At 34.6% G+C, this 15967-nt stretch overlaps 1 protein-coding gene across 1 annotated transcript in view; it reads right to left on the bottom strand.

The window, feature by feature from the left end:
• Positions 1-15967, bottom strand: part of PNPT1 (polyribonucleotide nucleotidyltransferase 1) — a 44957-nt gene that overhangs the window by 10967 nt on the left and 18023 nt on the right. The window contains exons 10-18 of the mRNA XM_077766491.1: positions 15061-15112; positions 14630-14687; positions 12844-12940; positions 12287-12389; positions 8516-8586; positions 6488-6524; positions 4411-4477; positions 4239-4328; positions 3246-3299 (exon numbers count right to left, since the gene is read on the bottom strand). Of these exons, the coding sequence (XP_077622617.1) occupies positions 3246-3299; positions 4239-4328; positions 4411-4477; positions 6488-6524; positions 8516-8586; positions 12287-12389; positions 12844-12940; positions 14630-14687; positions 15061-15112 (629 nt within the window). The remainder of the gene's footprint in view (positions 1-3245; positions 3300-4238; positions 4329-4410; positions 4478-6487; positions 6525-8515; positions 8587-12286; positions 12390-12843; positions 12941-14629; positions 14688-15060; positions 15113-15967) is intronic.

Here is a 15967-nt window from a genome sequence, read left to right as displayed (position 1 = left end):
GTACATATATTCAAAATGTAATCACCCCCAATAAATCCGTTTTGTCTTGCCTTTCTTACCTTGGTTGAATGCAACTAAGACACTTATGCCAGAATCAACACTTTTTTCCTCTTGTCTATATCCCAATAGTCACAAAGATCTGATAGTTTATCCTTTACATGTTTTTTTATTTTTAGAAAGTTATCTTTTCTCCTAAATATTGAAACATTCATTGCTATTCCTTTAGTCCAAAATTCATGTTATTTCTTGCTCTGACAACATTCTCTCTATCTGGTTTCCCAAATTTTAGTGTCACCCCCTAGCACTCATTCTTTTCTACCTCATCCTCCAGGACTATCATCTAAGCTGGGAAAAACTACCTTTTAGAAAAAAAAACCAGATTCAAATCATGCCATTCCTCTACATAAAATTTTCTGAGTTCACCATTATCTCCTTTTAAGAAATGTTTTATATGTTCTATGGTCAAAAAAGTTTGGGAAGGGGCGCCTGGGTGGCTCAGTCAGTTAAGCGTCCAACTTTGGCTCAGGTCATGATCTCACAGTTTGTGGGTTTGAGCCCCGCATTGGGCTCTGTGCTGACAGCTAGCTCAGAGCCTGGAGCCTGTTTCGGATTCTGTGTCTCCCTCTCTCTCTCTGACCCTCCTGTGCTCACGCTGTCTCTCTCTCAGAAATAAAACATTAAAAAAAAAAGTTTGGGAAATACTATAGATCCTGTTTCTAGAGATTCAGAATTCATATTAGCATATTAAAGTTTATTTAACTCACATTAAAATAAACCTGCTTAACCCTCTCAGATGTACCTTAGAGCAGAAAAATTTTCAATAATCAATATCCAGCAGGAACACTAGTTCATAGAATATGGCACTGTGAAAATACTAGTTTTAATTTCAAAACCTTTAGCATAACAATACCCTTTAAAATCTGGTCCCAATTTATTTATTTCAACTACATACTGTACGGCTTTCTAACTTTATATGTGTTATCTTCACATGAAATAATGGGCCCTGCTCTTAATGATAGATCAAAAAGTACTCAACCTTTAGAACCAGATGAAATGTAGCTGTCTCTATGAAGCTAATTATCTTTACCCTAATTCTTCATCCATCTTGTGCATATCTGTGGCTTTTAACCTGTTTGTATTATCTTTTTGATTTGTAAGTGTCTTTCACACCCTGTAAGATTTTTAAAAAATGGGTACCATTTGTATTCCTGGAGCACAGGACACTGCCTGATCCAGGGCATGGCAAGCACTCAGGTTTTGAGTATAATTGTATACCCTTTGTTGGCTTTTCCTGCAGGACTTGACATTCACTGTCAAATTTTTTTTCTTTTTAATGTTTTATTTATTTCTGAGAGAGAGAGACAGCGTGAGCAGGGGAGGGTCAGAGAGAGAGAGGGAGACACAGAGTTTGAAGAAGTTCCAGGCTCTGAGCTAGCTGTCAGCAGACAGCTGACGCAGGGCTCAAACCCACAAACTGTGAGATGATGACCTGAGCCAAAGTTGGACACTTAACCGACTGAGCCACCCAGGCGCCCCTGTCAAATTTTTTTTTTTTAAATCCTGATTTTCATTCTTTTAGTGATCAAAACTGTCATTTAACATATTTGTTACCTACTCCTTTTGAGCAGTATCCTTTTTATTGGCAAGCCAGTTTTCTCAGTCAGTTCCATTAACAAAAACATTGAAAGGGACAGGGTTTAGAATGAAATGTCCTCAAGCATTCCACTTGAGGCCACACTCCATCATACTGATCAGTCTCGTCTCCTCTGTTCATCCTTCCACCAGTTACGAAGGTGCACCTATCATCGACCTCAATTTCTACATCATTTACAGAAAGATCATAAACTGCCAAGCTGACTCCAGATGTACAGCATAAGCAGTACCCCACCCTCTATGTCCCCACCCTGCCCCGCTTCATATCTAGTACTATTTTCCAAAAATGGAACATTAGTTTACTATGACATGTTTTAAGTCAGTCCCTTCTCTTCACAGTCCCCTGCCTTCCTAAAAACATAAACTTTTCACAATCTATTTAAGAGTCTTGCCACTTACTGCCAAGTTCACTGGGTTATGCTTTACAGAAAATACCTTCCTTTCTTTCAAAATTAAAAACTTTTTGTGTCCTTGGTATACCAGTTTCTGTGTTTCAAATACTGCCAACATAGGCCAGGTTTCTCATCCTGAAGATCTTCTCTTTTTAGGTTGGGTTTTTATCTAGACCAAAAGATCTGAATTCATTTAATGCAGTTAAAAACTCTTTCCTTTTATCTTTCAGTTCACCTTTTTGAGAATATGTTGTGTTTTTCAATATGAAATTGGAAGACTGATGAATGTAAGACGCACCAGGACAAGGACTTCATTTTGTTCATCTCTGTGTCCTACAGGCTTAGATTAGTACTTGGCATAGGAGTGGCATATAGTAGATTTGTTGAATGGATGCATGAAGGTGAAAACAGAAAAAAAGTATTTTACCAGCAACCTTAAATATCAGATTCTGTTTTCCTTCCATTGAACACAACTTGAAAACTGCCTTTAGCTTTTTGTTTTGGCTTAAGTTTTCATCTTTCTAGATTATGTGATTACATATTCACACCATTCTTTCATCTCTTTCTTGGTTATGGTATGCTTTCTACCTATTTCTCTGTACTATATATGTGCTAACTTAGAAGGAACTCCTCGTATGGCCTCTTCAGTATCTTTAGGTTCCTTTTTCTTCTTCAACAGTATCACTGCTGGGATGCAGAAATTGTTTTCAGAGCCTCTTAATGTGTTGACTCTTTCTCTTTTGGTCTTTTAGACCCAGAGATTATACTGAACCATCTGTAGTCTTCCTTCCTAAAATTCTGTGTACCCTTCTATGGGTGTTATTTTTCTTCTCTTATTTTGCATAAATTGACTAGAGGATTACATGGTTACTTTCTTTTATGGGTCCTAAATACTTCAGCTTGGTGATCCAAACTTCCTTAGTGAATGGAATCAACAGCACACCTCTTTACCTTTTGGAAGGTGAGAAAGCTCACTGATCACCAAGGCAAGTAATTTCAGTGTTCCGCTTTTTGCCAAAGATAAGAATTCTAGTAGATATCTGTATAGTTGTACTTTGTAACTATTTTGCTCTGGCCTAGTTTGGTAATCTGTAATCTGACTTCTCCAAGTCTTACAAAATCTAACTTTAAAGAGATCTTTATTTTATACTAGTCAAATCCATATAAAACATTGGTAGTTTTGAGACATAATCCTTTTACCTGCATCCATTAATGCTAAGCTTCCACCACATGCAGATGCCATTGAAGATGATCCTATAGAAAAAAATACTTGCTTTATAATATACTGATTTTTTTTAAGTGCCGAAAATTGTTCTATTGCTTATTTCCTTATACATATTCAGCTTTCTTTCCTTATTTCTTTTTAAAAGCAATTAACAGAAGCTCTGCTAAAACACAAACCACAGGACTACACAATCCAGTATGACAGCTATTAGGTACATGTAGCTACTAAATTTAAATTAATTGAAATGAATTTAGTCCCTCAACTGCATAGCAGAGATAACTTCCATCATCACATAAAGTTATATTGGATAGCAATGCTAGAGATTCTAAGAAACCTCCCAGAAAACCCAGCATGCCTCTTTGGTTGCTTAATCAGAAGTCAGTTAAAGATACAGGCTCTGGCTCTCTCACTGGACCCTAAATCACACCCAGTAGAGAATAGAAAGTCTCTAAAATTAGAGGGTGTTTTTGTTTTTTAAAAATATCTGTAACCATTTGATCTAAGTCTGCTATATCTTTGAGATCTGTGAACTTTCTACCTCTAATGACCATACCTTGCCTTGACCTGGGTACTTAAATTTAAATTTGATCTTTTAGTCCAGACTCTCTCTCTGTGCTATTTACTTATATCTGTGATACATGATAGGTGTCCTTGCCAAATGGATCACTCTCTTCTGGCTCTTTCTTGCTCTAAGCTGGTCTTGCTCTATGGCTTGTTTCTAAAAATAAACATCCCCAACTGGATCAGTTATAAAAATAAAGAGAAATATTTGATTTACATTGCTTTTGAAACATCTCATTGGCTAAGAACAGAGATTTAGACAGTATATGATTAAACACATTTACTTTTTGTAATGGACTTGGGCACTGTAGCTATAAGCATCATGTAACATTAATTATGAAAAGTTAAGAATATAAACATAGAGTTCTGGTCTTATTGAGTAGAAAAAGTTTATCTTAATACTACACCATTTGACTCTAGGACTTCAGAAGTGACTCTTATGGTGAAAGGAAAATCCTTGGGGATAACAGGATACAAAGCTTTCTCAGCCAGAGCACCTAAATCAGAATAGAAAACAATAAGCATAAATGTACTAAGTCTGTGTAAGAATACCATTTAAGTTTACAGATTTTCACTCACCGTGCCCAAGTTCTCTTCTATTCACACCAGTAACTTTGCCGATTTCATTAGTTGCATAAGGAGGAAACTTAAAAAAACAAAAACCACAGATACATAAACAACTAACGTGGAAAGATATCTAGTCTTTATTACCAAAATAACAGAAGTTACTAAACAGTAGAAACCCATTTCTTAAAGTATATTTATATACAAAGAAAAGGTCAGACTATCTGAAATATACAACAAATTGCTAAAGGTAACTATTTCTAGTGTGTATGTGAACCAGAGTGGGACATGGATAATTATGGGGACTTACAACATAAATTTATATAATGTTTAAATTATTAACAATGACAAAGTATTATATTTTTATAATAAGAAAAATACATACACATTAAAAAAAAATGCACACTGAGGAAATAGAGATCTTTTCCAGTAAAAGTTTTCTTTTAGTCAGAGGCTGCAAACTTTTATTTGACCAATATAGTATCTCAAATGCGTATGAATTAGTTGCAATCAATTGAAATATACGGCAACTTCCCATAAAAATTTAGAATTCCAGTTTCTTTAACAAAATATTTTTATTTAAAGGGCGCCTGGGTGGCTCTGTCAGTTAAGCGTCCAACTTCAGCTCATATCATGATCTCATGGTTTGTGAGTTCGAGTCACACATCGGGCTCTCTGCTGTCAGTTCGGAGCCTGGAACCTGTTTCAGATTCTGTCTCTCCCTCTCTCTCTTCCCCGCTACCACTCATGTTCTCTCTCTCTCAACAAATAAATAAATAAACATTAAAATTAAAAAAATTTTATTGGAAGTTTTTTTTAAAGTTTATTTATTTTGAGAGAAGAGAGAATGCAAGCAGGGTAGGGGCAGATAGAGAGAGGAGAGGGAGGATCCCAAGAAGGCTCCACACTGTCAGCACAGAGCCCAATGTAGGGCTCAGACTCATGAACTGCAAGATCATGACCTGAGCTGAAATCCAGAGTCAGATGCTTAACCAAATGAGCCATTCAGGTGCCCCTGAAAATATTTATAAAAAGGAGTGGTGATGGTACATGAATCTGATCAAGCCTCTGGATCTAGCTGTCCATTTTCAGGAGTGCAGTCAATTTTCAGAAAATAGAAGGACAGAGAAATTTATTGGATTGCACCATAAGTGTGTAATCAGCAACATGCAGACTGTGGGGAACTCTAAAAGTCAGATGCCTCTGGGACTTCAACAGACAGACTGAAAAGAAAACAATGTATTGGAGAAGAAACCTACTGATTAAAAGAGACAGAAATCCCAAATTAAAAAAAAAGGACAAGACTATAGTGTCTAGGAATGTACGCTAGAAATGCAAGGAACTAATTACTATAAAATTTAGGAGAATAGTTACTTCCAGTGAAATAAGGGTATTGGGTCTGGTATGAAAAGATCTTTGGGGGGGTGCTTCTGGGGTGACTGGGAACATTCTATTCTCTGATTTGGGTAGTGGTTTATAAGGGTCTCTGCCTTATAAAACTCATTATGCCATCCTTTTCTATGAAATGACTTTCTACTTTTACACCAGCCTCCCTGATTATATGCTTCAAATACTAAAATTAAAATGCTATAGTGTCTGGTTCCTTAGGATTAGTTGTAAATAAAGTCAGTCACAACCTCATAATAATATCACATAAAGTAATTTAATTTTAAATACCTCAGAGTTCTTTTACTACTAATCAACTGAATAAATATATGAGTATTTAAATGAGTTAAAGGAAGAAGGTGATTTGTTGCTTGAAGTATTTGAAAAGACCCACTTTTGCTTGACACATGTGAATGGGTATGGCTTTCTTGACTAAAACAAAGCTATCTACTATACTTTAACTTTTATGTATGATTTAGAACATGAATTTGTTGATTGAAAACTATGGCTTAGCACTCTAAATTCCCTTCTGCATATAAGAAAACAACAGTCCAAATCTACCTTAACAGATAGATAAAACCAGCACAGTAAAATGTTAATACAACCAAGGTAGTGGGTATGTAAATATTCACTGTAAAGTTCTTTCAACTTTGCTATATCCTGGAAAGTTTTCATAATGAAATACTGGGGAAAAAATTCACCTTACCTCATAGTGCAGCATGAAATTTTTATCTTTTATTCCACTACAAACAAAAAACATAATATTAAAAACATCATAAAGATACAATAAAATAATTTCAAAGAACTTAAAAAGATTTAAGGGTATTTAAAAAAATAACTAGGTATTAAAGAGTTGGTCTGAAATTGAAAACCAGAAAAACTAGAAGGATGTCAGAGACAGTATTTTTTTTCTGGGACTTATAAATGAATTTTAAACAGATTTAGGAAAATAAATGTGCTTCACATGGTAGCACTATAATATTTAATTTGAATACTAAAGACAGTAGACATTTATTTTTAAGCGTTAGTAACTACTGAGAGAATCTCAAATGTTTAAACACATTAGTTAAATTTCAGAATTATGATCTTTCTCCCAGTCAACACGTGAAATGAAGATCAATAACTGAAATGATACATGGGAGAGCAATCAGGAGATCAGACAGGCAAAGTTTTCAGGGTTTGAAGTAAGAACTGTTATGTCTTTATCTAGAACAATGGGGGGAAAATAAGGATGAGAAGAAACACAACTCCTGGAAGTTGGAAACCAGATTTATCTTTAACTTAGGAAAAGACTAGCATATACAGGGTCTTAGCTCAAATAGTGTCCCCTTTGGGTGGGTGTTTAATTACAAAAGACACCCCTTTCCACTGAAGATTCAAAAAGTCCTGGCTGGGGCGNCGGGAAATAAATAAAACATAAAAGAAAATTAAAAAGTCCTGGGTTAGGGCTGAATCTGCATAATCATAAACCACAGTCTTGGGAAAAGAAATCTAACATCTGGACTCCAGAAGACTAAAGGAATAAAAGATTTGGGGGGGACTAGAGAGGAGGATATGGATCATTAGCCCAGCAACTACATTTTACAAGATGAAGAAACCAAAAACCAGCATAGCTGATTGATTTGTGCCCTCTCTTACATAGGTTACAGACCTAAGACTAGAATATAAAGAAGTGCCCTGGCCAAACCCAGTGCTCTTTCTTAGGAAGCTGTGTTGCCTCCTAGAAGAGAAAGGAATCAAGGTGAAAAAGGGCAGGGCAACCAAACTGGGGCTCAGATGGGAATTTAAAATACAAAGTTTAAAAGCTTCCCCCAACAGGATTATGATTACAATGAACACTCTCACCTTATACACACAGCTGCATTGTCAATTTTATCAGAAAACTGAAAAACAATTAGTAATCCTAACAATTAGGTATCCTGAAAATAATGGGGATTATCCTCATCAGTTGGGCAGTAGGAAGAGTGAGGCAGAGTCTTGTGGTCTTCTGAGACCCCTACCAAGGGAAAGGGAAGCAACCTTGTTAGGCTGAGAAAGAAAAGAACTGTGGCTGTGAGTCCCAGGACTGATGCAGTAATGCTGGTAAGGACTATAACACAGATTCTCATCATCTAAAATCGATCAACAAGATTTTACTGCTGACTTTTTAGGAACAGAGGAGGAGAGCTAAGTACTTCTGAACATAAATTCCAATATGGCTTGGGATTAGGTAAGCCTTCAGATTCTTTTTAAACAACTGGGACTCTTGCTTATTTATTTGCTTTCTGGTTTCTAATAGAAAAACCTACCCATATCTGTCCTGAGAAATGGTTCTAGGGACAGAGAATAAAATGTACCCATGTTAAAAATACCTTAAAATCACTATTATGTAAACAAAAATATAAAGTACAGATATATAGACTTAAAAAACTAATAATGAGGGGAGCCTGGGTAGCTTAGTCAGTTAAGTGTCCCAACTCCTGATTTTGGCTCAGATCATGATCTCAGTGCTGTGAGACCGAGCCCCATGTTGTGCTTTGTGCTGAGCATGGAACCTGCTTAAGATTTTCTCTCTCCCTCTCTCTCTCTCTCTCTGACCCTCTCCTGCTCACAAGCTCTCTCAAAAAAAAAAATTAATAATAGTAATTACTATGAGCTTCATTTATATGCTGTAAGACGGTTAACTTTAAAATGTATCAAATGTATGTTTTAGAACATACCAACACTTTATAACTTACCAAAAAACTTAACTTACTTTATGGCTGTTATAATTCGGTCTGACTTCATACTGGATTCTAATGAATCAAAAGTAACAGTACAAAGCACCTAAAATAATAAGGAAAAAAAAAACTGTCAGGCTTTAATTTACTAACAACAAGAAGACAAAGTATTTGAAGAACTCAATTAGCTATTAAAGAAATAGGAGAGATAAATTCTATACAAATCTTGTCATGTTACTTAACATAGTAAACATTTATTATTTTATGAATATTAGAGTTATGTGTAAATCTCAATAATCCAAAGGTCTAACATCACAGACTACATATGTAAAGCATTGTACTAGAAGTGCTGGGGGAAGACAGAAGAGGAAGGTATATTTGACTATAAAGGAAGCTTCAATAAAGGTCTAACCAATAAAACTGCCTACTTAAAAAAAAATCCAGGGGCCCCTGGGTGGCTCAGTCAGTTAAGTGTCCGACTTCAGCTCAGGTCATGATCTCATAGTCCATGAGTTCGAGCCCCCCATCGGGCTCTGTGCTGACAGCTCGGAGCCTAGAGCCTGCTTCAGATTCTGTGTCTCCCTCTCTGTCTGCCCCTCCCTTGATTGCTCTCTGTCTCTCAAAATAAAATAAAGACATAAAAATTAAAGAAAAAAATCCAATCTCATTTAGAGAGACACAATGTAGTCCAGACTCGACAGCACATCATTCACAACATCCAGGATACAATATACAACGAAATAGGAAATGGGACCCATTCTCAGGAGAAAAGACAATGAAGAGAGACTGCCCCAAGCTAATTCAGATGTTGGATTAACAGACAAGGATCTTCAATAGCTCTTATAACTATACTTGAGGATATAAAAAAGAACCAATGGAAATTCTAAAACTGAAAGACACATTATCTTATAATGCAAAGGAGATGATAAGAGTCAGCGAACATGAAGATGGATTAATAGAAATACAAACAAAACTACACTTTTCATAGTTATATTGTTGAAAACTAAGAGAAAAAGAAAATCTGGATAGCACCGAGATGAAGATACTAGGAACAATGATTTGAATGCATCTTGACTTTTTACTAGGAAAACAAACTAATAGTGGAACATTTCTGAAGTGCTAAGAGAAAAAAGCATCAACTCAGAATCGATACCTCGCAAAAAGAATTCTTTGTACATAAAGACAAAGACATCTTCAGATAAATGAAATATAAGAATTTGTTGTCAGAAGACCCACAGGACAATAGAAAGGAAGTGTTGTCAGATTGAAGGTAAACAATACAAGATGGAAACCTGGTTCTTCAGGAAGAAATATGAAGCATCAGTAATTATAAGTCTGTAGGTCAATAAAAAGACTATCTTTTCCCACTTACCATCTTAAAATACATGACTGTTTAAAAATACAAGTTGTAATATTGCCTTGTGGAGTTTATAACATGTAGATGTTACTCATAAGACAACTACAGTATAACATGTCAAACAGCACAAAATTAACTCTAAAGTGAAATATACTGAAATGACATATACTGTATTCTCTATATCACCACTAATAATGCAAAGGTATAGCTAAAAAGCAGAGATATATTAAAATGGAATTCTAAAAAATATGCAATTAATCCAAAAAGAAGACACAAAGAATAGAAAAATGAAAAACAGGGGGCAGACAAAAACAAATAAAATGACAGGCTAAATTCAATCAAATTGGTAATTAAAATTGAACATTAATGGACTAAAATAAATACTCCAGGGGCGCCTGGGTGGCTTAGTCGGTTAGGCGTCCGACTTTCGCTTAGGTCGTGATCTCGCGGTTCGTGGGTTCGGGCCCCGCGTCGGGCTCTGTGCTGACTGCCAGCTCAGAGCCTGGAGCCTGTTTCAGTCTGTGACTCCCTCTCTCTCTGACCCTCCCCTNCCAGTTAAAAGGCTGAGATTGTCAAAATAGCTAACAAAAGTGTGCAGGATATTTTGAGTTACTTTTTAAAATTTTATTAAAAGGCATAAGAACCTGAAACAAAAGTGAGGCTATTTATTGTAAAGACTGTGATTTAAATTGTAAAAATATCATTTCTCTGTTAATTTATAAACCCAGCACAATACCACTTTAAATCTAAGAAAGACTTCTTTTTTTTAGAATGTAAGTTAATACTAAAATTCAAATGAATGAACAAATGCACCAGAATAGCTAAAACAATTGTGAAGGGAAGAGTAGAATAAAAGGGGAGGATTTGCTGGGCACCTGGGTCACTTAATAGGCTAAACGTCCGACTTCAGCTCAGGTCATGATCTCGTGGTTAGTGGGTTCGAGCTCTGTGTCAATCTCTATGCTGAGAGCTCAAAGCCAGGAGCCTGCTTCAGATTCTGTGTCTACCACTCTCTGCCCCTCCCCTGCTCTCTCTCTTGAAAATAAACATTAAAAAAATTGTTTTTAAAAAGGGAAGATTTGCTTCTCATATAGTAAGACAAACTCTCAAACTATAATAACTAAAACAGTTTGACACTGGCCAAGGAAATTCACAGAACAGAAGAGAATATAGTTCAAAAATGTATTTATAAACTTAGAATATGATATCAACATTACAACTCAATGGGAAAAAAAAATTATTAGTAAATGTGTTGCAAAATTGGCTCTCTCTGGAGGTTTCCACATCACACCATATGTAAGAGTAAACTCTAAGATAGATTAATGGTCTAATTTGATAGCTACAACCAGAAAGTTAGTAAAAAAATTAGGTGTACAATTTTGTTACTCTTGGGGGAAGGAAAGGTTTCTTAAATAAGACCTTAAAAACACAAATCATGAAATAAAAAAAGATTATCTACATCGAAACTAAAGATTTCAGGTTCACTCTTCACAAGCAAAGTTAAAAGGCTTATGACAAAGAGGGAGAGAATATATACAAATTCTGGTTACTAAAAAGGATTAATATAAGAAATCACTAGGAAATAGAAAAAATAAACCGCAGTTAAAAAAAAAAAAAAAGGCAAAAAACCTGGCCAAAGGATATGACCAGATAATTCACAAAAAGCAAACCTGAACCAGGACCGGCACATTGTTGAAGTTCAGGGACTACTATCCAAGTGAAAAGAGTGCCCTAGAGGGTGTGCCGCCCCTCAGGGTATGATTTATGCAGTGACCACATTGATTGGCTATTTATATAGAGAGATGCTTAGCCTCACAGGGAAATACAAATGAAAGCAAGGATTTACCACTTTGTACCAATTAGACTCACAAAATTAAAGTAGTGATTAATATATGAAAAGGGAGGAGGTACAAAGCAAATACTATACTCAAAACAATGAATACACTTATATGTTAAATATAAGACAATGGGTGCCTATGTACGGAAAAAGAATAGGAAAACAAATGAGGGCCTTGAATAGACCAAAAATAACAATATGCTAAAACTGAAGAGCAAGAGTGATTCAATTCTGTGCATGAAAATTAAAAGTATGATAAAGATACCAGGTAATTCTAGAAAATGCAAACCAATTTACAGCGACAAAGGCACAACAGTTGCCTGAGGAAAGGGAAGGGAGCAGGCAGAAGGAACCTTTGCAGGGGTGATACGTTGATTATCTTGGCTCTGGGGACAGTTTCCCAGTTGTATACACCTGAAAACCTATTAAACACACACTTTAAATATGTGCAGTTTCATGTATGGCAATTATACCTCAAAATCCGTTAAAATTATTTTTAAAAACTCAGGTATGAACACATAAAAATCTATAATGTCTACATAATGTAGTTCTATTAGATCTAATTAAGCAATCCTAGGTCAGCAAATAATTGTAGCTTTTCATATATATTACCTGTGTTTGTCCCCTCTGAAATAATGCTGATCCATGAAGAATTTTAAACATATCTACCTCACAATTTATATTCCTAAGTGAAGTCAAATCTCGACCATCACACCTACAGTAATAAAGGAATAAGTACGTAAAGCAGTGTTCAAAATCATAAATATCACATATTATTTCCTTATTCCTACCAGAAAGTTCTCAATCCCAATTCTCTCATATCACCTATGGAATTTTAAGAACTTTAAAAACAAACAAACAAAAAACCAGTTCCTTGAAAGAGTTGCCACTTTCAAGGCAACTTATAGACACAGCACAAACTTCATTCACTTCCATCAAAAAAGGATATATTGGGGCACCTATGTGGCTCAGTCAGTTAAACGTCCTCTTGATCTCACCTTAGGTCATGATCTCGTGGTTCGTGAGTTTGAGCCCTGTGTTGGGCTCTGTACTGATAGTGCAGGGCCTGCTTGGGATTCTCTCTCTCTCCCTCTAGCTCTGCCCCTTCCCTGCTCTTGCTCTCTCTCAGAGTAAATAAAATTAAAAAAAAAAAAAAAAGATATATTTACCTTTTATATTCATTCAAAATAATACTTCTAAAAACTTCCTTTGCAACAACATTGAAGGATTCTATTATTTCATATGTATCAGCCTCTGGAAACTTTTCTATAGAAGAAAGACAAATCAAAACAAAGGTTTTCCTTTTTGGAAGATAAGATTTCTCTACAATTCATAATATCAAATCAGTTAACTCTAGGAGTAAAGCAAGGGGGAGATGAAGCTGAACATTTTGTCTTCAGGCAAATGTTCTGAAGTAGGAGAGACACAAGTATTATACCTCAAATGTACTGTTAATGAGAACTTAGTTTGCTTTCTACCTGAACAACAATGCTTTGTAATTAGCTCTCTATTACATTTAGTAGTATTACATTACTAACAAATCCAGCCATATTATGAAAAGGTCTGAATGACACTCTTCAGTAATCACCTTCACTGTTTTACCTTAGGAACTTGTATTTTAGTCTGTAAAGAGAAATAATTTTCTTTATACATTACAAATCTCTACTGGTTGTCTTTTTAGATAACATTTATGAAATTCTTTCATGACCCATGTACTCTATATATATTTTAGTGTCTTTAATCTTTGAAACAACTTAGGAGGTATATTCTATTATTATCAACATTCTAAAGAAAAATCAGGCTTAAAGAAGTAAATTGCCTAAGATTACAGAGGTAGTTACTGACACAGCTGTGATCTGAATACAAGTCTGTCTGCCTAGGCTTATGTTTTTAAATGTTAAGCTACTTTATCAAAATGATTCATGCCAAATCTTAGGCACTGTTCTTTAAAGCATCTGGTTTCTTAATTATAACTTTAACCAGAACTAAGAAATGGACAGAGAGAGAGAAGGATATTAAACACTTATCTTCATCAGGCAAGAATAACTTTATACTACACTTTAATATGAACTTTTATGCTTTAACTGACTTGTACTTATTAAATAGTGAGAAAATATTTAAAATATTATCCTATGAACTCAAAATGTCCTCAAGATATTCTACCATATATAATATAAACACAAAATCACTTTTCTGTTTAAATAAGGCAACATTTTTAACAAAAAGGATGAAATATAATGAGAAAAGACTATACATATTCAATGGCAATTAAAGGCAATGGCCTTAGTATCAATGTTAACAGCAGCAGCAGAGTTATTATCTTAAAAATAAGATAGGAGAGAGAACATTTATCTATTAGCAGAAAAATTAATAAGAACTATATGTCATGCTTGGTACACACTCAGTTTATGATTGATATTAATATAATAAAATTCTTTGCTTAATAATTTCTGGAGAGTAAACTCCCTAAAACATAAATTTTACAATTTTATTTATTAATAACAGCATTAGTTAACATTTTTCAAAAACTTGGTATGTGACAGGCACAAATGCAAATGATTTCCCTATTTAATCCCTATAAACCAGATATTATCAGTATCACAATTTCACAGACTAAAACTCAAGAATTTTCAAGAATATTTTTCAGATTTTCAAATGATAGGATACAAAGTGTCCTATCACAGACAGGATCCAGAAAAGATTGGGAATATTTCACATTTAACGTTTACTGGTGCTCGCTCTATCAGGCGCAGTGCTAACCACATTTACAGAAGTTAATTTAACAGTAACCTTGGGATGCAGCATTATCCTAAGTTTAAAGTAAGTTTAAGGTAAGTTTAAGTATCCTGAACATAAAACTGAGGAACAATGAGAATAACTGATTCTTTGAAATTTAAAAAAAACTTATTTCCTTTAAATATTTTCTTAAATTAAAACAAAACAAAAAAAATTTACCTTTTAATTGTTCCTCTGTACCTAATCTTATCTTGTTAATAGCTTCATCTCTGGAAATCTAAAAGAAAGATGAAGTTCAGTATACATGGCAATATTTAACATTTCTATTTTTAAATTATTATACAGTTAACATATTGCAATAGTACCTGGAGTTTTCTACTGATAATATTCTTTAAAAGATTAGAGCTGGTTATTGATTTACAATAACTATTACCTGTTTAATTCATTCAAATATATTTACATACTTCCTTAAAACTTGCATTAGTCAAGAAAAGGAGAAAGGAGAAGCAAATAGGTACGCTTCTATTTACTTAGCTTACTGTTTAGAGATTTCCAATGAAAATAGGACTAACATTCATAAGTAAGATTATGTGAATTATAACAAAAGAATTCCCAGAACAATATATAAGACAAATTTAAGGTATACCTACTTTATCATGTTCATAATCAGTAAAAACTGCATAGAGTCTTTCCATGGCGAGTCTATTTTAAGCACAAAATAAATGTCAGCATAAAAATACTTAGAAACATGTGGTAGTGTCTGTTGTAAACAAAACTGAAATATTTAATAGTAAGTCAAAATATTTAATAAGCATTTCATAAAGAATCTTAAAATATATTTATTATTATTTAACACAACTAATCTGTTTGCTGTTTATAATATGATTCACAAATTTCTCCTCACCTGTCAGGGAAATCACTTATATGTGATGCCCTCCCTTCTTAATTGTTCAATTTATTTCAACTTAGATCTTTTTTCTTACACACAAAGTCTCTCTTCTCAAATACTCTTTTTTTTAACTTCTTGCTTTTTTCTATTCTATCTACTTTGGCTGTTATTGCAGGCAACTGTTTTGTTGGGGACAGTTTACATCTCTTTACTTTCTCACTGATGGCTGTGAGATTGATATTAATGGAAATATTAACTTTTCCAATTTATTTGAGGTAAATTGAAATACTTTTTCTGGTGATTTCATTCATATTTACTGAGTGCTGCCTATGTGCTGGCACTGCTGTAAGCACTGGGCATAAAGAGGTGGTCATACTTTTTTTTTCCATACTTGATTTCTAGAACCTCAACAGTTTCCTTAGATAAATATCCTATGTTTCTTTTTCCTTGTTTGACACATAGAGTTATGTGGATTATATGAATCTTAACCAATAAATTCTCTCCCCCTTTCATTTGGGATTCAAGCTTAGGCCCTTGAAGAGGAAAGTGGGTTTATTCTTTTTAAGGCATCAGACTGCTATTTATGGCACTCTTAATTTGGGTGGGAGGGGGGCCGGTAGAGAGCACACAAGTTGGGGAGAGGGGCAGGAGGAGAGAGAGAATCTTAA

The sequence above is a fragment of the Crocuta crocuta genome, unplaced genomic scaffold (assembly GCF_008692635.1).
Source record: "Crocuta crocuta isolate KB4526 unplaced genomic scaffold, BGI_CrCroc_1.0 scaffold113, whole genome shotgun sequence".
NCBI lineage: Eukaryota > Metazoa > Chordata > Mammalia > Carnivora > Hyaenidae > Crocuta > Crocuta crocuta.
Note: the sequence above shows the minus strand (reverse complement) of the source record. Positions and strands in the feature narration are given on the sequence as shown.